Source organism: Rhipicephalus microplus, chromosome 4 (genome assembly GCF_043290135.1).
Source record: "Rhipicephalus microplus isolate Deutch F79 chromosome 4, USDA_Rmic, whole genome shotgun sequence".
NCBI classification, from domain to species: Eukaryota; Metazoa; Arthropoda; class Arachnida; order Ixodida; family Ixodidae; genus Rhipicephalus; species Rhipicephalus microplus.
The window spans coordinates 45,959,502-45,982,899 of NC_134703.1; the positions used below are offsets into that span (position 1 = coordinate 45,959,502).

Here is a 23,398-nt window from a genome sequence, read left to right on the forward strand (position 1 = left end):
TGATTGGTTGCACAGCTGTACACGTGGTTTGCTAGGCAATACTCTGCTCCGCCACCAGTCTGCCTGCCTGGATATACTGCGCGCAGCCACTCGGTTGTGCTGCACAGACGGCTGTGCTGCACTCGCCCATGCCAATATTTCATACAACTTAGCATTACTCGGGAATACTTCGTATGATTACAACCAGGTAGGAAACGATGAGCTCTGTTGTGCCTTTTGGATTGCGCCACTAGTGCAAGCTACGCTCGGCATTTTTATTTTTATGCCAGGGTCCACCAAGACTTCAGTGGGGCATTTCCGTCATGGTAATTGGTTGGTTGGTAACAACTTTATTGGAAGTCCGGCAGAGATTTCGCCGACGGGGCCTTAGGTCTCCCACGTGGGGACGTCAAGACCTTGCTTGACCGCTGCCTCGGGGGCCTGCTGGACGGCCCAGAGTTGGTCACCGAGGCTGGGGCTGCACAAGGCAGCGGCCAACTGCGGCGGAAAGGTTCCTGATATAGCACCTTGCGGATTTCTGGCGCAGTCCCAGAGCATGTGATTTAATGTGGCAACCTCAATATGGCATATCTTGCCTTCATGAGAATGACGTCAAAAGTGTACATGATCCGATGACAAATGCGAAAAGTTGTGCCCACGAGATTTGAACCCTCGATCTCTTGGTCGGCAACAACAGATACCAACATGAAAGGCACTGTGCTACGGTCTTTTTTTAAAATCCATCTTCTTAGGCCTGTACAGCCACGAATTTTGAAAAGCTGAGGGTGCCAGCATTGATCGAAGAGTCTATAAGCGTCTGTTCCGGGCGTCCTGGTGTCCGGTTCTCGAAACAGCCTAAGGGGAGACAGCTGGGCAAGGCGGCTAATCGCAGGCATGCACGTATTCTCGTTCATTTTGCTGCTGTACTCCGTTAAACGCCGCTTATCGATCGGGCGGTCGACGCCCGCGCGTTCAGGTTAACCCATATATGCCCAGTGTCCTACATGTAGAATGGTGAAACTTTTCAGTGTAACTCGAATGTTTTTTATGTAAAAAAAGTAGAGCCACCTAAGGTGTGTTTATAATGCCCTGTCTTCATGACATGCAAGTCTAAATGATCGCTGGGCTACAAATAGCCGCGTGCTCGCAGTAACAAAATAGCTATTTCTCATGCATGTTACTGAGCGCCATACCGCGAAAAAAAGTAATATAGAGTCAAGTTGTTCTCGATGCTGCTGATATCTTTGTCAATTGTTCGTCAGTTATTGCGCGTGCTGTAACTTTCACATGACAGTAACAGGCGCTAATTTTTTTTGTTCTTGGTGTGTCAAACACAAGTGTCCTACATACAGGACGGCTCCAAAATCATTGTTTGAAAGATCTTTTAAAAAATAAAAGCTTTATTCTGTTTTTTTGAGGCCGTAGAAGCAATCACTTTGGGGAAATAAATTAATTTTGGTAATTTGACTAATTTTGGCCATATATGGGTTAAAACAGATGGGTGGCTGTACATAAAACAACAAGTACATAAAAGTAACGAGATGATGCATCTGGCAGTTTAGTGAACTGGTGAATGTGTCTGGGTTTCTGGTTTAAAGAATGTTGAAGACCAGACTACTTTGCCAATGTTAAGCAGGTAACCTCACCTGTAAGGATAGTGAGAACTACTGGCAAGAACAAGCGAAAGAAATTCAACTGAAAGTTAATAATCATCTGTCACTTGTAATCATCTGTCAGTGTCTTCGAAAGTGCTAGCAATCTGTTCTTTGCTTGAAAACTTTGGTATACAGGTGTTTAATTGCTCAAGAGCAAATATACCGAAGCTCCGTCGGGCCTTCGCAGTGTTCGTGTGGACCTCGAATTTCGAGAGATGCAGTCAAGCTAACCAGTTTAGACAAATGAAACAAGGCTAAAGTGTTCTACAACACTTTAACATGGTGGTTTGGATTTGTTTACGACTTTCCCATACGTCAAGTCGTAAACAGGTTCTTCTTTTCCGGCAACACAAGTGATTTTCTTTCTTGCGTACGGTATGCCAACTGAGACTGATACGGGCTTCCCCTGTATATGTGGTTGGTACGATGCACGTTTCCCAAGCATTGGCCTCACCCATTGCGTCTATCCGTACCAAAAATAGCTCTGCGACGGACGCCTGGCTGCCTCGCCTGGCTGTAAAGAAGAACTCGGTTGGGTAACAGGGAGAAACGAAGCGCATATCGTTTCCCTCTAGTCTGGCCGTGGAGTTCAATGTGGAATGGCGACCTTAGACAGATGGCGTTGCTTTTAGTTCAAGTGTTGTGTTCAACGTCAACATGCGCCAACATGCACAATTGTAGGCGACGTACAAACATGCAAACTCTCCCGGTTTGCGCGAGCGACTCCCGAATTTTCAGCGAGCTTACCGAAATTACGGGTACGGCCACAAGTGTCCTGAAGCGATTTCCCAGCACCACCGCAATAAGAAATCAATAAGAACAAAGAACAGTGGACCTAAAACTTTTCGCCCCTCATCTATCACGTACAAAGTGCTTGTTAAGTCACTTTCGCTGTGTAATGTCATTCAGGAAAGCGTGCAATGTTAGGAAGGGGATACTAGCTGTTGCTGGCCACAATGCATCTGGTTGATTAATTAACACATGCACACGCGTGATTTACGAGTACAAGTATGATTGTTAACAGTGATATTTACGAGTACAAGTATGCTCGTTAACATCTAGACATGTTACTCGCAATCATTCAGGGCTGTTTATGACATTGCTATGACCCAGAGAAATAATAAATGAAAATCCATGCCAGCTTTTTTCACAAAGTTTTTTTGTCACGTAGTAATTCTCCACGCTTTCTCGTTATACGAATTTTGGATCTTAGGAATATTTTTGGTGACCCCGCAAGATTCGTTACACGATCTTACTGTATATCGCATCGTTTGAAGGAGTTATCACCCATATATGTTCTTATTGTATGGAATGTAAAAAACTAAACGCAGAAAATAATTATTATTGTATTGTATTGCAACTCGTTTGGGCAAAATTTACAGTTCGCAGATGCAGTAGACACGTTGTAAGTGGAAGACGAAAAACATGTAGAAAGGGCGATATGCCCAAGCATGAATGTTTTAGTTTCACGACATGATGCTCATTTAACGGCGAAAAAGACCCATATATTCTTACGAAAACGACGCCAACAACAAGAATCATGAAAAGACAAAAAAGTGGTGGTTTCATAATGAGCTTGTATCTGGAGAAGACATTTGTTCTGTATTTTTTCTGTTATTACGAAAGTGAAACACAAGTGCTCTGATGTATTGCATTTTTTCCCCCAGCCACAAGGGTTACGAAGGTGAAGTACACGTGAATGGCTACCTCCGAAGCGTGGAACTGTTCAATATGCAGAGCTGCTACGTCATGCAAGACGACTGTTTGCTGCAAGAGCTGACTGTACGCGAAGCTATCGCCTTGAGCTTGGAGCTGAGGACCTCGACAATTCGAGGCGAGAACATTGACCTCCTCGTGAGTTCTTTATTGCGTAAGCAAACTCAAGCATACTCATTTCTACGCAAACTAAAGAAAAACAACTGTGTACGTTCGTCCGTTTCTGTGTCTTATTAGAGGAATAGTTAGGAACACATAAATGTATAAAACAGAACAAGTTTTCAGTGTGAAATACTCCGCCGACTATAGAATCAATCAATCAATCAATCAATCAATCAATCAATCAATCAATCAATCAATCAATCAATCAATCAATCAATCAATCAATCAATCAATCAATCAATCAATCAATCAATCAACCAATTTCGCCCCCGAAGTTATAAGAAACCTTCCCTGCTGATGAATTCGGAAAGTTCTAGACGAGTCGCAACGTATAAAATACAAATGTAGCAGAAAATCGAGTGACACACAAAAAAGATAAAGTACTAACGGAATTACTCATCCTGCTTTTTACGTTCAGTGCAGAACGAAAGTCTCTCCTATATACTATTCATTTAGGCAGATTGTATTTTCCCTAAAATACACACAAAAGTTATACGATGGGCTTCATTTGTTTGATGGCTAACATTGGGTCTTATTTGGCTGAGCGTGCGTACGTGATATAAATTGCGCCTGCGCTTTTGACCAGTCACACTTATCTGGCTTAGACACAGCTCTGTCACTCGATATGATCCTCTACCAAGATATATTGGTGATGGAGGACACAGATGAGGAGTCGGAGCCCCTGTGGTTGACATTGTCATTTCTTTCGAACAGATAAAAGCCTGTTTTTTTCACCTAGTGGGTCTCGCTTTTCACCTAATGGGTCTCGCTGCGTAGGAAGTACATATAACAAATTTAAGGGAACATAAGGTTTTGGTATGTTGAAGATTCTGCGCCCCACCCGTTTTGGTGCTGTAACAGACGTTTATCATCTGAACCATTAAAAAGATTATAAATACGTGGTGAGGGAAAGAGGATATTTCACTTTCCTGAAGTAGATGCGGCGGTGTTATTCTGTCAGTATTTTTCATCACATACATTAAGTATACTGTGCAAGAGTTTACCGAATGAACATCGTCTTTAAAAGACAAACTTTAATAACAGTTATACCGAGGCTACTAAAAGATTGTTCATTCATTCACATGAAAAATAAATTGTCCTTTTGTTCTGTATTGTCATCAAGGCTTCTTCTCAATCACACTTGGTTAAAAAGTGGCCTATAAGAGAGCATCAGTCACTAGTATTCGCAGCGGCTTCCTGTAAGCACCACCATCAGAGAAGGTTTTAGGGCTCATAACGTTAACAGTGAAGAAAAATTGAGTGCGCATTTACTGTGAATGATGAAGTAGATAATGAAAAAAAAAACCATTTTCTTGTTTTTCCGTGATACAGGTGACCGAAGTAATGGAGCAATGGGGCCTCGATGAATGCGCAGACACGTTGACTAGATCTCTTTCTGGCGGAGAGAGGAAGCGCCTGGCCATTTCACAAGAGCTTATCGGTAATTCACCGGTGATATTGCTCGATGAGCCGACAAGGTTAGTCGCACTCTATTTATGGTTTACGTTGTTTATAATTGGTTGAGTGGGTACCCATGGTGCAGCTGTAGTAGTTCTATCTACTTAGGCTTAGGTATCTCTGCGAAGAAGAGAATGAACTACGACATCCTGGGATACTGAGATAGCTAGAATGGTTAGAAGTAGAACGACTGGAGATAACGATAAAAATGGACTGTCTTCATGTGTTACTTTTTTCTGTGATTGGGTGCTGCCTTTTGGCACGAGTCGTATAATTACAACAATTAAGTCGACGGCGGTAAACGGACGTACTCAATAGCTGTCGTTATCTGACGTACATTTCCCCACGCGATATCTATTGCTGTTCACATAAGGAGGTGGTAAGAGTGCTATCGCTATCCTAATGTCGGTGCAGCTAGGCAGCTTCGGCTGATTCGTATGCTGAGCAATACCGTTACGGGCCTCTCAACTCTTTCCCTTCGTTATTCTCCTAGGACAGTCTCTGCGTCACCTTAGTATTAGGCACCCCGTCTGCACAAAGTAACAAAGTGGCATTCTAAATAGGGGCATCCTCTATACGCACTGTTCTGTGTGAGCCGATTCCATTTCATGCCTGCTCATTTCATCACCGTATACGTAGCGCTCTGCCGTCTTCGGATGCGTTTCCCATTCCTTTGTATTCATTTTGTCGATATCACTTACCATTGGTTGTGCGTTCGAAGTGTTACGTGTGAGTGCAATCACGTGCTCGTTTACTATTTGTCCACCTGATATCATTTATGTTTGCATAAGTACACATGTATGATATTGAAGTCTTCGTACATAACACATATTTATTTTATGTTGCTATACTTAACCATTTAATGCACGCGACCAAGTTAACGTTACCGGCGTAAAGTCAATTGAATAGATGAATGATTGATTGATTGAATGAATGAATGAATGAATACTTTTTTCTTGAAATAAGATCTCTGAAACGTTTGCAGTGGCCTTGACAGCAGCTCGGCGCTGCGCTGTGTTAAGGTGCTGAAATCACTCGCTGCGTCTGGACGCACCGTGCTGTGCTCGATACACAACCCGAGTGCCCGCCTGTTCTCTCAATTTGACAACGTGAGTAATAGTACGCTAATCCCTCCCCATATTTTGACTACTCGCATCAAAGGCTCACTACTCCTACCCTAATACATATCTATAGCGCGCAAAACCCTTTCTAATATGGAGCAGTAATGAGCTAAAGTTTAAGTGATATTTTTACGTACAGTTTTCTTTTCTCAGGGCTATTGAACTTCGGAATGCTTTGGTATGCCCGGTCCTTTGACCTAAGAAAGAAGTTGCGACTGTCACTCAGTGTGCCTTTAACCATGTTTTTACTTTTAAACATGTTTTTTATATTTTGCACGTACGGTATATTACATTATCCAAATCCTGCTATCGCCTTTTGAAGAGTTTTCGTACATGTTGATAAATAAATAAATAAATAAATAAATAAATAAATAAATAAATAAATAAATAAATAAATAAATAAAGCTAAGCCTGAGCAGACACCTATAGCTGCTAGGAATTAAGTCTGACTGGTAACCTAGGTGGCTTCGTACGCAATAAAATTACAAGTAAAATGTGCCCAAAAACTTCAATAAAATTTAAATTCAAGTATACCGTGTTTATTCATTTCAGTTGCTATGATTTATAAGAAAAAATTATAAAAAGCGATAGTGAACAGGGATATTGATCACAATTGGAGCAGGCATACCTGTGACGATCCGTATACTCTCGGTCGCAGCGAACATTCCAAGCGGCGTGTGAACGATTTGCGCATCACTGCCATGCTAAGTTCTCTTGAGAACCATCAGAATCAATTCACAAGCAAAATGTTTAATTTTATCAAGAAATGGGGCAAGATACTGATACAATACTGCAAACATACGCGTTATTGTCTCGAATAGCAATATGTAGTCATGTACGTTATGCTTACATTTCGTATATGCCAGGTATAGACACGGGTTCTTAAATTGTACAGTGTCAATTTTTATGAAAGGGAACACGGGAGCGCGTGGCCTGCGTGCTCCGGCGGCTGCTGGCAGCGCGTTCAAGCGGGAGCGAGAGCAACCACAGTCTCTTCTGGCGTCATCTCGCAGCGAGCAAAACAACCATTCGTTGCTGATATGGAACCAGAAACAAAATTGCGACCCCTCCCCCTTCAAGGCGATTACGCGAGAACTACTAATCGGCTTGAAAGGGGAGGGGTTGCAAGCTTGCCGTTCTATATCAGCAACAAATGGTTGTTTTGCTCACTGCGAGATAACGCGAAAAGAGACTCATCGCTATCGCTCCCGCTTGAACGCGCTGCCAGCAGCCGCCGGAGCGCGCAGGTGCCGTGTTCCCTTTCATAAAAATTGACACTGCACGTGCGTGAAGAACCCTTTGCATTATTTCCCCGCCATCCAACCGCCCATTGCCATAATAATTTCTATTTGTTTCAGTTTGGTGCATGTGTTTTTCTTGTTGATTTTTGTTTCTGGATAACTATATATTTTCTTTTTGCGCTGCAGATTTCATGTAAATGGAATATCGATAGCCTTTCCTAAACAAGTGACTTGCAACTGAAGATAACTTTGTTTTAACGCTGAAGCTCTTCTGTGGAATTCTCCAGGTTTTCATAAACATGCTGCTAGAGCTACACGCTAGCAGCTGCTATTGCCTAACCAAATGCAGATGACTTTATGAAGAATTGCAGCAGACCGAACGCGATGCTTACGTGCACCTTTCAGCGCGCACTGAAAACAGCGTTCAGAAACCTCCACATTTTCAACGAATGATCATCAAATAACAAAACACTTACCACCGCTTATGTTCAACACTTATTTCATACTAAATAATGCTTCCTCTTAAGAAAAAAATAAAAACAAACTGCCGGGCCTGCGTGAAACGCACACCACTGTCACAGCGAAAGCAGGAACAGCTGCCGTTCAGAGCCCCCTTTTTAGCAATATATGCGTAGCTGCTGCAAACACACTTGCAGGGTACCCACTACGCCATCAATCATTGCATAATAGGCGGGCATTGAATATGTCATCCTTCGCCATTCTTCGGAGAAGCGTGGTACCCACTGCACCCTTGCACGGAACATTGTGTGATTTGTGGGCTGTGGGAGACGACGATGAAGAAAAATGCCAGAAGCTTTTGTAATCCCCTCATTCCCCCCACAGTGGGTATGCGCCACACATAATAGGTGGACAAGATCAAGCTTTTGTTAATTGTTGGAGCATTCGATGACCTACTAGTTTCGCAATTCGCATTATGGAACACCTGGTTGTTCCTTCACTGTTCTAAAACTCTTTATTACTCACATTGACGCGATTCTTTTCCCGATATCAAGCCTGCCTAAGGCCATAAAGTTTGCAAAAGAGTTCGAAGTACCGGCGTGACTCAGTGGTAGAATACTGGGCTGGCACGCAAGGGACCCCGGTTTGAATCACATTGTGTCCTTGGTTTTTTTTATTTACTGAGGTTATTTCTCATTTCGTGCAACAGTGGTTATGTACACCGGCGGCGGCGGACAACTACGGTGCGCACGTGACCCATATTGTAATTTTATAACAGCTTTCGCTGTAAAAAAAAGTGTAGAATTACGGTACAGCTATGATGCCTTACTTTTCAGGAAATGTTTCAAAAAAATAAGCGCTCTATAATTGCAAACCGCCGAAGCTTCTGCATTTTTTTGACGATTAGGCCTTTTCAGCTCTACATGCTCTCCGAAGGGAAATGCATATACAATGGCTCAGTGGCGCAGCTGCCACCATTCTTGGAATCTTTGGAATCTCACAAGTTTCATTGCCCTGTGCACAGCAGTCCATCTGACTTGAGTAAGTGATTATTTGATTGTTTTACGACGGCGAATGCCCTGAAGTCACACAACGAGCCTGAAAGGTGCCTTGCGTGGAAATGAAGAGGGCGCTGGAATAATTTTGTTTAGCTAGGTGAGCTCATGCTGCATTGCAGGTTTGGTACGCGAAAGTGATTTGCATAGCTCAACTCTTTTCTCTCCTGTATGAGTGCATCTAAAGATGCCCTCTCCCCCACCATCATGTTTATTGTTGGCCCGAAAAGAAGAAAGAAGAACGTCTGCGCTGCGCCGAATACGGCCTCCGGTCTTGTATGGAAATGCATGTGGCAGCTACTGTTTCGTCGGAGTTCATTGTCTTCGTTTCTTTCTTTCGCCCACCTCCCTTTTAATGGTACCATACAACCATCGCTTAATGTCCATCGTAGTCACTGATAGCCTGTTTAAGTGACTTTCGTGCGTGAGAAGCCTTCGCAACGAACTCTTACCCCAACCACTATACATTTCCCATCGCATTGACCACCGTCACAAGGTTGGCATTAACTATTATCATACAAAATCTGCCACTCAGTCATTCTTGCCCCGTTCGTCCCGGGAATGGAACCACCTTCCCGCTGAAATTGCGGGTATCACCGATAACCAACTGTTCCGTGCTGCCTTAGCCAATATTGTATATTCAGAAATATCTGATGTTTAATCTGTGTTTGTGTGACCACATTGTTGCGATAATACTAATTTGTTTTGTCTTTCCTTTTCTTTTTTATGTACACAACGTTTTTTGTAACCATGCTACCTCATGTTATGCCTTTGTTCTGTACTACTCCCCTCTGTAATGCCTCTGGCCCTGAGGGTATAATAAATAAATAAATAAAAATAAATAATTCATTTAACTTATATTTCAGGGCACTCAAAGCGCTGCGCGTTAGGCGGCAATCACGTGGTATTTTTTTAAAATTTCGCGCACTTTAAACAAACCCTCGAAAAAAATTAACCAGCGTTGTTACCTTACCGTAACCCAAAAATTTGTTATTTCTGAATAAGAGCTACAAGTGTTGTATTGAATTTTTTTCTGTAGAGTCAGTATTTAAAAAGTTCATTAAGTAATCGTTGTTAATTATCGTGCTTGGAGGACCAAAAAATATTCTGACGTCCTACATACAGCTAAGGGCAATACTGCACTAGCTGGAGAGGCGTAGCACTCCTTTTTATTTTTTATTCTTTGGTGCTTTTTAGGTGAAAAACCCTCTATGTATATATGATTCTTGTTTATACGTTGAATGATGTTTTGTGTAGTATTTTTTGTACAACTCGTATCATTCGTATTTTATTTTTGTGCATGTATTTCTGTGTTATTCGTATTTTTTGTATAATCCTATATATTTGGACTACTTTTGTGGCTCTTACTCGAGTGATCACATTTACTCTACAGTTACGTTCATGCAATCTTCTAAAGTATTTTGAAATCATGTGCATGCATTATACCCTTTTATCCTGTTTGATAATACGTAATATTATCTATAATTATCAGTTTTATGCATTCCTAATCCAGTGGATCCCCGAGGCATGTACATAAATCAATAAATAAATGAAAGGAAAAAAGCGGTATACGCGTCAAGCTGCACTGCTTCATGTCATATTTGTATGTAAATAAACGGACATACTAGGTGCTTCAAGAAAATGTCAGAAATTTTCAGAAATCAGGAAATTCTGATATTTGTTCGATGCCTTCACAAATACATCTTCCATAGCCTAAGTCATCTTAAGAGAGAGAAAATAAGGATGAAAGAAAAGCAGGGAGGTTAACCATGACTGAGCCTGGTAGGCTACCTTGCACTGGGGAGGGGATAAGGGGAATAAAAGTTCTCGAGAGAGAGAGAGTGAGAGAGAGAGAGAGAAATGTCAATCATGCCGCCGACAAACTGCAAGTTATGTGCTTGACATCACAGATGGTGAGTCACATCCGTGTCCTAATCAATTGAGCACATTCGTTGCATTAACTTGTATGCGCGGTTTCATGCACCCAAAATCTTGCCGATGGAGAAGGCATGATGGTGGCGCTTGCGTTTTCAAGCAGCAGATTTCTGAAGGCTTGCGAGAACTAGAGCGATGGTGTCAAGCAGCTGCAACACGCTTTGAGCTGTCGGTGTCTGCATCTTGCTCAGCAGCACATGCACAGCACTGACCAGGGTGCTGACCATGCTGATAAGGTGTCCTTAGTCAAGTTATGAGGCACCGATGAAGTGCCCCTCACCGTCGAAGTCTGATGTCTCCCATCAGGCGCATGTATCTTAGGGAGTTCGGGCCAAGCGTCACCTGCATTGCTGGTAGAGGCATCATTTTCCTTTAAAACGGCTGCGTTCTGACTTGGTGATAAGGATGAAGCGTCAGATCCACTGCTTGCAGAAGCGCCTTTGTTCTTAGAACCGACAGCGCTTGGCCAGAGTGGGAGAGGTGGAGGTGGTTTTGGACGTGCTTCGCGAGGCGATGAGGTTTTGGTGGCTTTGGTGCAGTGCCAGTGACGGGACCGTTGTCGCGTAATGGATGCGGCTGCTTCTCGCTGTGAGATGTCATCTCTAGCCCTGTTCTTCAGTGTTGTCAACTCATTTCGCATAAAAGGACAGTCTTTCGAATAGGCATCATGTGGCCCATTGCAATTTCAGCACTTCAGAGTCGTGGCTTGGCACGTGTCCTTGTTGTGGTACCCAGGGCATCGGGAACAGACAGTAGAGTTCGTGAACACACCACTTACATGTTCTAACTTCATGCACTTTCGGCACTGAAGTGGTTTCGGTATAAAACGACAAACTACGTGTCGGAGGTGGCCCACTTTTACGTGTGATGGAAGTGATTTGCTCTTAAATGTAATTCTTACGCATCGTGATTTCCAGATACTACATATACTTGTAATAATGGCATCTTCCGAAGCCGGCTTAATCAAGACTGGTAGGTCCGAGTTGGTAATGGCTTCGACAACATCATATATCACCCCAGTAAATACTTTGCCCAGTGGTATATGAGAGCGGATTTCATCCCACTAAGTTCCGTTACTTCACGCAACCTGTTAAGTGCAGTCACTTGATTGACGTCAGTCACTAGAATGTTCTTGCTGCTATTCACTCTTACTTCCTTTACTTCATTCGGTACCAGTGCCTCCAGCTGTACAGACATGGCTTGCCGGTTAAGGCGTCTCATGTTTTAACAGCGAGAACTGGCTTGAAAAGGATGGTTAATACTTTGGTATTCTGCGACGATCGCATGGTGGGCTCACTCGAATTGGGTGACGTGCTCAGAAATCTTTCCCTCTTTCCCTTCCTTTCCCTTGTGGTTTCTCACAAGCTCGAAGTTGTCGTCCCTTGATTCATCAATGCTGGCGTAGTATAGGGTTTGGTGCCATCACTGTCAGTGCCACTCTCGGAGCTGTATTGCTTCCTGGAAGCAACACCCGCGGTCATTTCAGTGTCCGGAAGTCTTCCGCAGAGCTCTACCCCCATCGCACACAAGCAGGAGACTGCGTTGACAGGCGAAATGAAAATTATTCACCAAAAACCATGGAACTCAAACATTCGGCATTCTGCCGCACCGGCACTTTGTCGTCGTCCAAGTCATCTTATGATATCAAAAGGCATCACTGGGACAGTAATTAGCAAAGATAGACAATTGCATTTCTAGTTAGTGGAACTTATGCTCAATAGGAGAATCAAGGCTCTTCATGCTAAGAAACCATTGGAGGTTTGAGACATACAAGGAGCGGCCTCAAGGAATTTTCGTGGTGTGATGTAATTCAACGAAAATCACTGGCGTAAATAGAACTCGAGCACATGCCCCGCCGCGGTGGTCTAGTGGCTAAGGTACTCGGCTGCTGACCCGCAGGGCGCGGGTTCGTATCCCGGCTGCGGCGGCTGCATTTTCGATGGAGGCGGAAATGTTGTAGGCCCGTGTACTCAGATTTGGGTGCACGTTAAAGAACCCCAGGTGGTCTAAATTTCCGGAGCCCTCCACTACGGCGTCTCTCATAATCATATAGTGGTTTTGGGACGTTAAACCCCACAAATCAATCAATCAATTAATTAGAACTCGAGCACAGGTGAGCGGGGCAAGCAGACAACCAGAGTGACGTCACTCTTCAAGACAATGTTAACAGAGTTGTAAGTCTTCCGTGTTCGTTAACGTATGTGTGTCATCCGTGCTATCATTGCAAGCGCAGTCCACGCACCCACACAGCGGAGTCGGTTGAGAGTTTATATAACAACGCTAATTCATTCTGGACGTCTCAACAGAATACGACAGCCTCGCTTTTCCGAGCTTCCATTTCGTCTCTAAAATTTCGGGAATTTCATCACTTCACAATAATTAGTAGAAGCCGCTTCTTCGAAATCTCAAAACTGTGATGGGCTCTGCATGATGGGCTTGAATTTCCCCATTTTATAAAACCACGTGACTCCACTAGTTAAACAGTTCACTTTAATTTCCTAACTATTGTCCAAAATGATGTGTTGAGCCATATAAAGATGCCATGCGGTTACAAAAAAGGCAAATGGGAAGTCGTGGAAGAAATACCGGTATTCGCTGTATTCTGAGAATTTTCGACCAATTTTTTTGAAACACCCGGTATTATATATGTACGACGCGCATGTCTTCGTCGGAAAAGGAAGCCTTTGCGATGCTATAACCTACATATGTCTCTCGCATAAATTTTGTTGATAACCATGCCGACCAGTCCCGCAGCCTGTTCCAGTTGAGGTTACTGAAACTACAAAGCCTGCTTGTGGCTGTGCTGGGGATACAAACTCGTGATACGACCAAGAAGCAACTTGCAGAGCACAGGGTACAAAAAGCAGGACAGTGAATTTTAAACGATTTACTCGGTCGGTATGACACCGTCAGAAAATGTATTTCTTGCCCATTATACAGTTACAGAGATAGCTTTTGGTGAACACGGAGAGATGACGACCAAGTTATCAAACCTCTTCATTCCTGATGACATCCCCGTGAACAGCGAGAATAGGTCTGAATCAACGTCCCTCACCAGCTATGGCGGACGAATAATGAGTGATAAGGTAAGCATGTAAACAAGTTTATCAGTTCGTTTGAGTGGGTAAAGGCACAGTTAGATTAGTGGGATTTCGAGGAATTCCGTGAGTACATCGGTTGTTTTCCCGATGTCTTTTGAGCCACCTTAGTTTTTTAACCTGCACCTAATATTGGTTAAAGGGTGCTTATCGCATTTCGCACAAGCGCGCCAGTGCTGTTTTGGAGATCCTCTTACTTAATATACCCAAATTATCGCGTATATGCCACCCTAAACATTGCTCGGATGTTTCTTGCACACTTCTATAGCTTGACCACGTAGTTTTTCTGTATATGCTACGCTAACAAAGTTATGACGCATCCACGACGTTTCAAAGAAATGACACGTTAATACACGTCTTGGATGTGCTATACCTTTGAATGCTATCATTAACATCAAGTCATCTTCAACGTGTACACCTAGGATACATAATTTCATCATGCACACCAGTGGTAAGGGATTACGCATCGGCCTATACCCGAAATAAAAAGAGCTTAGATGAAATATACTTCTGTTATGACGTTGATTATAGTGTTTATTATCATTAGGGGCATGTGTATTATTCATCAGAAGTAAAACACACCACCCCGATACTATATTACTGGCCATCAACTGCATTATAATTCTGCCCCCTGGGACTAAGAAGCGGTTCATTGTAACGCAGCTGCCCTTTGATGGTTCCAAGGACAAGATACTTTTTTATAAAGAAAGCACTAATGCCCCATTTATGCGTTATACACAGCAGTATTACTAAGAAAAAAAATCACAGCTTCGCCACAAGGACGAGGCAATGAATGCGATAGCAACAACTTGGAGTGAATCGCTGAGAACGGCTGACAGTTTGAAACGTTCAGCACGCTACTCAAGCACAAAAGACGCACCAAAACAACACATAAAACGAGAGCTAACTAACATCGTTTGCAGCTCGACACTTAATGCGCTGTTTAAACAAAAATGACGCACTATATGTAATCACAGGTACAGATATGAGTGCGAACTAACAAGTGTCCCAGTTCTTACTTCGCTGTGTTTGAAAAGCGGGCTCTTTTCGCAAACGGGGCTCGCCTACCTAGTGAGCGAAGTGACCTCTCCGGGCCCAGGCAACTAACGCAATCGTTCCGGTGAAAGGCCAAAGCAGAAAATTCTACATGCGCGAGCATCGTATAAGACGCGCTTTGGTGCATCGCGACGAGCTGGGTGCCTAGCGCGGGCAGTTTTGTTCTTTCTTAAGTTTTCATATATATATATATATATATATATATATATATATATATATATATATATATATATATATATATATATATATATATATATATATATATATATATATATATATATATATATATATATGCGTGTAAATATACAGCGCATGACGGTGGCGGTGGCAGCGAGAGCAAAAACCAACCGAGACTGTATATAATTGCTATCGCAATAGCAACTGACAAGGAGTTGTATGACGTGCATCATTCGCTGCCGAAAAACCCTGGATGGATCCTCGTGCTGCCATGCTATGCAGTGAAGGTAAAACAAAAGCTGCTCTTACGAAGAGCAGCTTTTGTTTTAGAAGTTCTAAAACTTTCTACTGCTTTTACTGTTGAACTAGACTATGTAATAATATAAAAGCCATATTTTGTCTGTACCGCTACATCACGAAAATTAGGCTGCAATATTAGTCAAAATGTAGTTTTTCCTAACTTTGTCACATTGTTTTGAAAAGAGTTGATTGTTGGGTGAGTTGATGCTTTGACATAGAAACAATCGTATTTAGCAGTTCTCTCGCGGTGGTTTCTAAGATTCAATACTTTGACAACGTTTTTTATTCATTTATCCCAAGGTATTTATTCATTTACCATAGGAACATATAAAACGGGAAATGTAAGTATATTACTGGCGGAAAATATTTGTGGTTTTTATAAAAAAGGCTAAACATACAAAATATTGCAAATTTTCGCCAAAGTGAAACAGAAAAGAAAAGTAAAAGATAATAAATTGTGATATTCATGAAAGTGTAGGCCTGTAAGATCAACGACAAAAATGTTTCATATTGATTCCTCAAACCGTCATTGTTATATAAATTATTTACCATCACACGCTTTCACTGACGTGGCCAAAGTTTGAAGTGCCCTCTGGGCAACGCAAAATTTTTCTGCGAAATATAACGGCTCATAACTACTTCTAACATTCACATATATTCCCACAATCTTTTTCAACATGATGCGAGAGGTTCGATAATAGACGAAATAGACTTGATATGGAATGACCTATATATATAAAGAGTACTTTGCGATGCATTCATGGGTACCGAGCAGACCCAAGCATTTTTGCACGGCGTCATTGTTCTGTACTTACGATTTGCCTAAAGTGAACCAAGTCTACCTCTTTTGACTGTTGCAGTATATTAAGAACAATCAACTACTTCACTTTGTCTAACGATGCATACCACTTTCGAAAACAAATACACCCTATTTCTTAGACGCGCACAAACTATGGTAAACAAAAATTAATTTATCAGGTAACTGTGGCTATTAATAAAATGTGGACGAATGTTGATTTCAATGTTGCATGTGATTGTTCAAAAAGCAAACGTAGAAATGTCTACCCGATTCTGATTTCTTCTTTGCATAAGTTTGTATTTGTTATCAGTGCGTGCCTTTATAATGTGTTTTATCTTGCCTGCGCTGCATGCTTAAAATGCAGCTAGCTCTGCCATTATGTGTTTTCGTTTATTTATGTCAGGCTGTACAAGGGAGCAGAGGCCTTTGTCAGGCCCTCCAGCTTTTGGCCTCGGTTTCCCCTTTGTGTGAAACGAAAAAAAAATTCACTTCAATATGAATATAACTGATTCTACGATGTTACTCAGCACTATATACGTCTTTATTATCATTTTAATAGGAAAAAGAGGAAATGAAGCGGCAGTATGAAGTACGATTGGGCTACTGGAAGCAGTTCAAAATACTCATGAAAAGGTGCTTCTTGTGTGTCACACGAAGCAAGGTATGTTCATTATCGGAATAAAAGAAAATTTAGAAAAAATCGAGAATGAGCGAAATACTACTTATTGTGCAATGAAACGAAGAACGACGGGAGGCAGGAAGACGGCAGAGTTGATGAGAAAATGCAGAGGTGTAACCGATGTTTAGGCAGACATTGAGATAAGGAAAAAAATGTATACCTTGCAGGTCATGAGGAGGACAGCTAATCGATTTGCGCTACTCCGGTGTCAGACGGTCAGTTCTGATCGTGATTGAGTACGATCCAGATCGAACTTCTTGATTGTGCTCGACTTCCTTCACAAAAGCTGCAGAAGGGAGCCAATCTCTGTTTTGAGTCCAGTCGGACGTAATGTTATTGGCAAAGAGTCGTATGATATCGGTGTTAGAGTGGTTCAATGGATATCAAGAGATCGAAAGCACGGCTGAGAATGGCAAAAAGTTAGAGGGAGCGACGATATTAGCAAATTTGCCGCTGAAAATGGAATGAGCTCGCGCAGAAGAGATTACATTTGAAATCATTTGGTGGATATAAGATGGGTGGATGATAATGAGTATAATGGTGATGGTTATAAGTTGCCGTAAATATCATGCTATTAGAAGGAATCAGTGGTTCTTCAAATGTAGCTTCTAGGAAAACTAGTATGAATCGTATTACCACGAATAGGCTACATGGTTAAAATCGAGAAATCCGTGGTAGACCATTAGTATGCTTTATTGTGCTGCACAAATGTCTTGCAAACATTCTTTATCTCATTCGTACTTAAACAAATATAACGTCACCCACACGCCGGCGAATGTGAGTAAAGCATACAAATTGCACGTGTTCTATTTCGTACAGTTCCATCTCCTAGTAGTTAACAAAAGCCATAGTGAACTTACTATTATGTGCGTTCTTATGCCACAAGAACCGTAATCGTAGCTTGGAAACTCAGTCATTGGGATTAAGTGTTCTCACCATGTCTGTTAAGAGTCAGAATATAGCGCCCACAGCAACAACCAGAAATAACTGCTCACCTAAAGGCTTAAAGGGGCACTAATGGCAAATAACAATTTATGTCAGAGTGAAAACTCAATGTATGACGTCTTCTAAAACGGCAATATTATCAACAGCAGTGCTCTACTTACCGAGAAATTAAGCTAAGTGTACCACACGGTGGGCCCCAGGAGTGAGATGATTTGACAATGATCCAAATGACGTCAGTGCATGAGAGTACAATAATCACTACTAATCAAACTAGCTGCAATAAAAAAGAATCCTCCGTGCATCAAGAGGTGTGATAAAATGCTGCTTGTCCCTTTCTGTTCGATTTATAGGAATAAATTCTTGGCGTTACTATGGAGAATGGCTCGAGTGGTTCAAAATTTCATTTTGTCTGGTTAGGCTGAATTGGTGGCACCATCTAACGGGGCTGAACTGAACTAAACAAAACACGCCGCGCACCCAACATCTTGGAGGCCATGACAGGAAATTGTGCCGTTGTTGCTGCTGTAGCTCCCTATACTTTCGCTCGGCTCCTACTATAGTGTCGGCGGTCATGCAGAAACGCGGGCAACATTGATTACGGCAACTGTGACATGAAACGGACCGCTTTCAGGCGGGGATTTGAAGTTGGCTAACGTGATTCGAACCACTAAAATGTGATTTAATTTCAAAACAAGTACTGCCTTCGCACTAAAGTAGCACTACCAGGTTTCTGGAGTGCTGTTTTAGCAATCAACATCGACTTAACGTTTGCCTTCAGTGTCCTTTTAAAGTTCCTTTTAATGAGCATGAAGGAGTGTGAGTTATCAGATATTTTAAGGGAAATGAAACATTCAAGTTGTTACAAACTCGTAAATTTTCTTGAAGTGTTCGTAAAAGTATAAATCTGAAGAGTCTTTTTTATTTACCGTCAATTATTAGATGCTTATGATACGTAAGCGCCATCATAAAGCTACGGCTTCCCCTTGTTCTCCCCAAATTCAGAATAGTGATGAAAAAAGATATGACAAATAACGAACTGTTTTGATGGAATACTCCATCCTAAAGGTAAGCCTAAAAAAAATTATGTTCAGTCATAGAACTTTGTTTCAGTAGTGAACAGATAAACGGGAAGTGTGGTTGTATATGTATTTTGTTATTAGTTGTTTCAGTGAAACCGTTGTTATGATTACTCTCGTTCTTCCTAGCGCAGGCCACTTGCATCGGGCGCATGCTGGCTTGCATGTTCTTTGCCCTAATGCTCTCCGTTATATACTACGATTCCGGCAACAAGGCGTCGCAAATAAGGGAGACCATCATGATGTACATCGTGGCGATGCTGATGCTGCTCTTCGCATACGCCGGTGCAAATGTGTTGACATGTGAGCATCGCTTGTACCCATTTATTCTAGTGAGCTCTGGGAACGCTGACGCACATGTACTCTTAAAAAAAAATTGCCCGCAGCTTCCCTCGGGGGAACACTGAGGAGGATGCGGACCATATAATTGGTTAACGGGGTGTTAAAATGCGACTTACTTGGGTCGATGGCTAAATTGGTTAACGTGGTTGTGAAATGGGGTGTTAAATTGCGACTTACTTGGGTCGATGGCTAAATTGGTTAACGTGGTTGTAGGAGGGAGTGTTAAATGAGTGAACACGTACACACGTATGCGAAAGGGCGGCGCTGGTCGAAGGGACGTCGATCATTGTGTTTGTGGATTCGTTGGAATTCATTTCACCGCGACCTTGGACGTTGACGCGCCGTACAAACCAACCGACGTTCTCGAAGCGCGACGCCACATGCGCGTCCACTGGAGAATCAGGAGAATTGTAGATGTCGAACGCGGTGTGTAGAGGAGGAAGGGTGCACAGATGGTGGAGGAGTGAAGCGCGCGCGGTGTGTAGAGGAGGAAGGGATGCACAGATTGTGGAAGAGTGGGCGACGGCGCGACGGCGCATGCGCGCGCGTCAGCTGTCGAATGTTCGAGAAGCGGTGCGGACGGCGCACTACAAGGCGCGAGTATAAGATGCTCCGCATCTAAAAGTGACGCAGTAAAAAAAAAGTTGTAATTTTAACATTTACAATCTTCTTGACACACTTCAGCACATTTTGCTAATGTTTTCTCTTTTTTTAGAGGTTGTACATGTCTTTATTACTTTGGGAGTCCTAGTTGGTAGTGGTTACTACTTGTACGATATGGATTAGCAAACGTTGCTACATCTGTGCAGTGTATACGGTATGTTGGAATTTTGAGGTTAGGGCTTCGTGATGGCATACCTATATGCAAGCAGTATGGCATAAGAAACCACGTGTAAAACATAAAATATTAAATCGGAGTTCATGATTAGCTCACCTGTGGAACGTAGGCTATGCTAAAGTGTACAGGGCAATGTACATTCTTACGTTTGCTGTTTCAGTGTGTATTCCATAGAAGCGTTGACGTTCTGTATATGATTATGCGTGCGTGTTCTCGTAAACAGTTCTTCCGCTTATACAATGTTATATAAGGATGTAACTGTGGGGTCTATTTATCTTGGAAGTTCCTTGAAAAGGCATAACCACATGATCTCACTTTGTTATATTAGGCTTGTCATGGTATTAAGTTACTTTGTATTACCGCTTCACTACAATCAGTCTCTCTATGCACTAAGTGTCATGATATTCAAATAATTAACTTGACAGTTATTACCTTTGTTTACTACTGGGTAGCTTGGGTAGTAAATGTGAAGTTTAGCGCTTAGTATACTTGAAACTTAACAAATTCCGCGCGTTTTTTCAAAGAGTGCAGGGTGAGTTTGTCACGTTGCATTGTGGCAGAGCAGCACAGGAAATGGGACAAAGAGCACTCAGGACACAGGAATGTGTCCGCGGGGTTCATCATCCCATTGTATACGCTGTTTTTGCCACACTGTTCTAGAAACAACTAAGCCACCCAATAACTCTTGTTATCTTCGACCCATCTTCGGTGCTGTTCTGCCATAGTTGTAACGAACCAACTAGCCCACCTAAGATCCCTTGTCTTCTTTGTCTCGTATTTTGTGCTGTTCTGCTAAAATGTTCAAGAACCAACTAGTCCACCTAAGAACCCTTGTTCTCTTCGTCCCATCATGTGCACATAATGTTCATGAACCGACCAGCCCACCTAAGAACCATTGGTCTCTTCGTCACGTCTTGTGTGCTGTTCTGCCACAGTGTTCATGAAACAACTCGCCCACCTAAGATTTCTTGTCTTCCATGTCTCGTCTTCAGCGCTATTTTGCTACAGTGTTGAAGAATCAACTAGCCCTTATGAGAACTTATGGTTTCTTTGTTCTGTTTTCCACGCTGCTTTGCCACAGTGTACAGGAACCAATGAGCCCACCTAAAAAACCTTATCCTCTTCGTCCCGTTTTTCTGTGCTGTTCTGCCACAGTGATCATGAACCAACGAGCCCACAAATAACGCTTTGCATGGCAGGGTGCGTTTGAACATACAACTACATAGGGTGGGCTTCTTGAATGCCGCGCTTTTTAACCCTAGTGGAAGTTCTAAGCATTACTTGCCACGCCATCAAGTCGTTTCTTCATTTGTTGCTCCTTTGGTTGTTGTCAGATCCTCTGGAGATCAATGTTCTGCTAAGAGAGCAGAGAAACTGCTGGTATAGCCCAGGCCTCTATTTTGTGTCACGAGCACTTTCCGAACTGCCAATGACGGTGAGTGCAGCTGTAACCATTAAAATCCCGAAGACAATGATATCTGTAGTGATTATGAAGAGTCAAACACTTCAAATTAATAAATGATGCAAGAGTTTCTGGTACTCTGATAGTGCAATTAAAGGCACCAGCGAATTAAGTCCTATTATGCTGCAAGCTATGATCGATTTTACGGTTACACCGCCGTCACAGTTGTTGATTTTGATTCATGACACGAATAATCAGATGAATTAGCAAATTTTCTTGACGCATTAGTTGTTCTACAGACGGGTAAATAACGGCTTATGAATTTTACAAATGACCGATAAACGCCTTGGCATGCTTGAAGTTACTTGTCTCGTTCATGTAGTACAAGAACAATGCAAAATTAGCTTCTTATTTGACATGATTTTGTAACTCCATGCTTATAGCCGAAAAATGAACTTCAAACAAACAAACAAACAAACAAACAAACATACAAACAAACAAATGAAGGAACGAAAGAATGAACGAGTGAGTGAATGAATGAGTGTCAACTGGTAGCATCACGTGATAACGTCGTCATGTGACATCACGCTGCAGCGTCACGGTTACGTCAGAAACTCAGCATCTGCGACTTCGTAACGACGACTCATAGTGCCTTCCCAGTTTGACATCATTACTGCTGTAGGTCATGTGGCCTTTTTGTGCAATTTAGTTCGCCAGCTGTGTTTTTCTCAATGATTGATTGATTTGGGGGGTTTAACGTGCCAAAACCACCATATGATTATGAGAGACGCCGTAGTAAAGGGCTCCGGAAATTTAGGCCACCTGGGGCTCTTTAACGTGCACTCAAATCTGAGTACATGAACTTACAACAGTGTTTCTCTCAAAGGGCCGTGCAATGAGACTGTCAATGTTTTCGCCCTAAAGTGTCGTATTCGAGGGGGAAAAAACAAACAAATCGAAGGCTTAGTTTTTTCACAGCACTGAATAACATCTGTTTTTCAGCCATCAAGCTGAATACAACTACAATCTTGATCACATTTCAGTGTATCTCAGACAGGGAGACGTCATGTGGGCCTTGAAATAATTTCAATCATTCTGTTACTAGATCGTTGGCCCCGCCTTTATGATGCCCATCGTGCACTGGATGACATCTCAACCAATGGAGTTCAACCGCCTAGCTCTCGTCATCCTTTTCTCCATTCAGTACGCCTCCACGAGTGAAAGCATTGGATACGTCACATCCACTCCTTTTAGTCCTGAGGTAAACTTAGCGAAGCGAGAGCGTGTGTAACTGGCTCTACGTGTGTCTCTGTAATGCTGAACGCATGATATTTGCTTAAGTGAGCTTCATGCCTAATTGTGTGCTGTGTCTTCTTCTCTCGCCATCTTTCAATCTTCTCCATCCCGTTCCCACGTGTCGCGTAACAAACTAGTTATCTTGAACTGGTTAACCTCCTCTCCTTTCCTTTTATGTCTTCATTCTTAACGAAGCTTATTGAGACACACAAAAAGACCTGCTGTTACTTTTTGATAAGAAGATGTCACATGCCAGAAGTGATGAGCTAGCAAACTCATTTCATCAATATATTTACTGAAACTTTTAATGAGAAGACCAATTCAGATGACTGCTTTAATTTCGTACAAATTTACTTTTTTTCACAGAAAAACAAAAGTTTTTTCTCTTGATTTTAATGTATAACTGTGCATGGGAGCTACAGGGCTAACCTTGAGGTACATCCAGACAACTGGTTAGAACGTATAAGTAATATAATTAAGAAATAACTCTATCCCTCGGCAGGACTTGCTGCTGAACTGGTTGGTCACGAAATTTGACTTCCTCAAATAAACGCATGTAAATACAAACACGAAAAGGTGAGGTGGACAAGTACAGCTGCCGTTCTTGTC

General features: G+C 42.3%; 1 protein-coding gene across 1 annotated transcript in view; it reads left to right on the forward strand.

Annotated features, from left to right (window-relative positions):
• The window catches only part of LOC119172639 (ATP-binding cassette sub-family G member 4), a 68,006-nt gene that overhangs the window by 34,978 nt on the left and 9,630 nt on the right, over window positions 1-23,398 (forward strand). Inside the window, exons 5-13 of the mRNA XM_075892688.1 lie at window positions 3,302-3,488; window positions 4,845-4,990; window positions 5,956-6,079; window positions 8,709-8,832; window positions 13,722-13,867; window positions 16,771-16,872; window positions 19,046-19,214; window positions 21,426-21,526; window positions 22,599-22,754. Coding sequence (XP_075748803.1) covers window positions 3,302-3,488; window positions 4,845-4,990; window positions 5,956-6,079; window positions 8,709-8,832; window positions 13,722-13,867; window positions 16,771-16,872; window positions 19,046-19,214; window positions 21,426-21,526; window positions 22,599-22,754 — 1,255 coding nt within the window. The remainder of the gene's footprint in view (window positions 1-3,301; window positions 3,489-4,844; window positions 4,991-5,955; window positions 6,080-8,708; window positions 8,833-13,721; window positions 13,868-16,770; window positions 16,873-19,045; window positions 19,215-21,425; window positions 21,527-22,598; window positions 22,755-23,398) is intronic.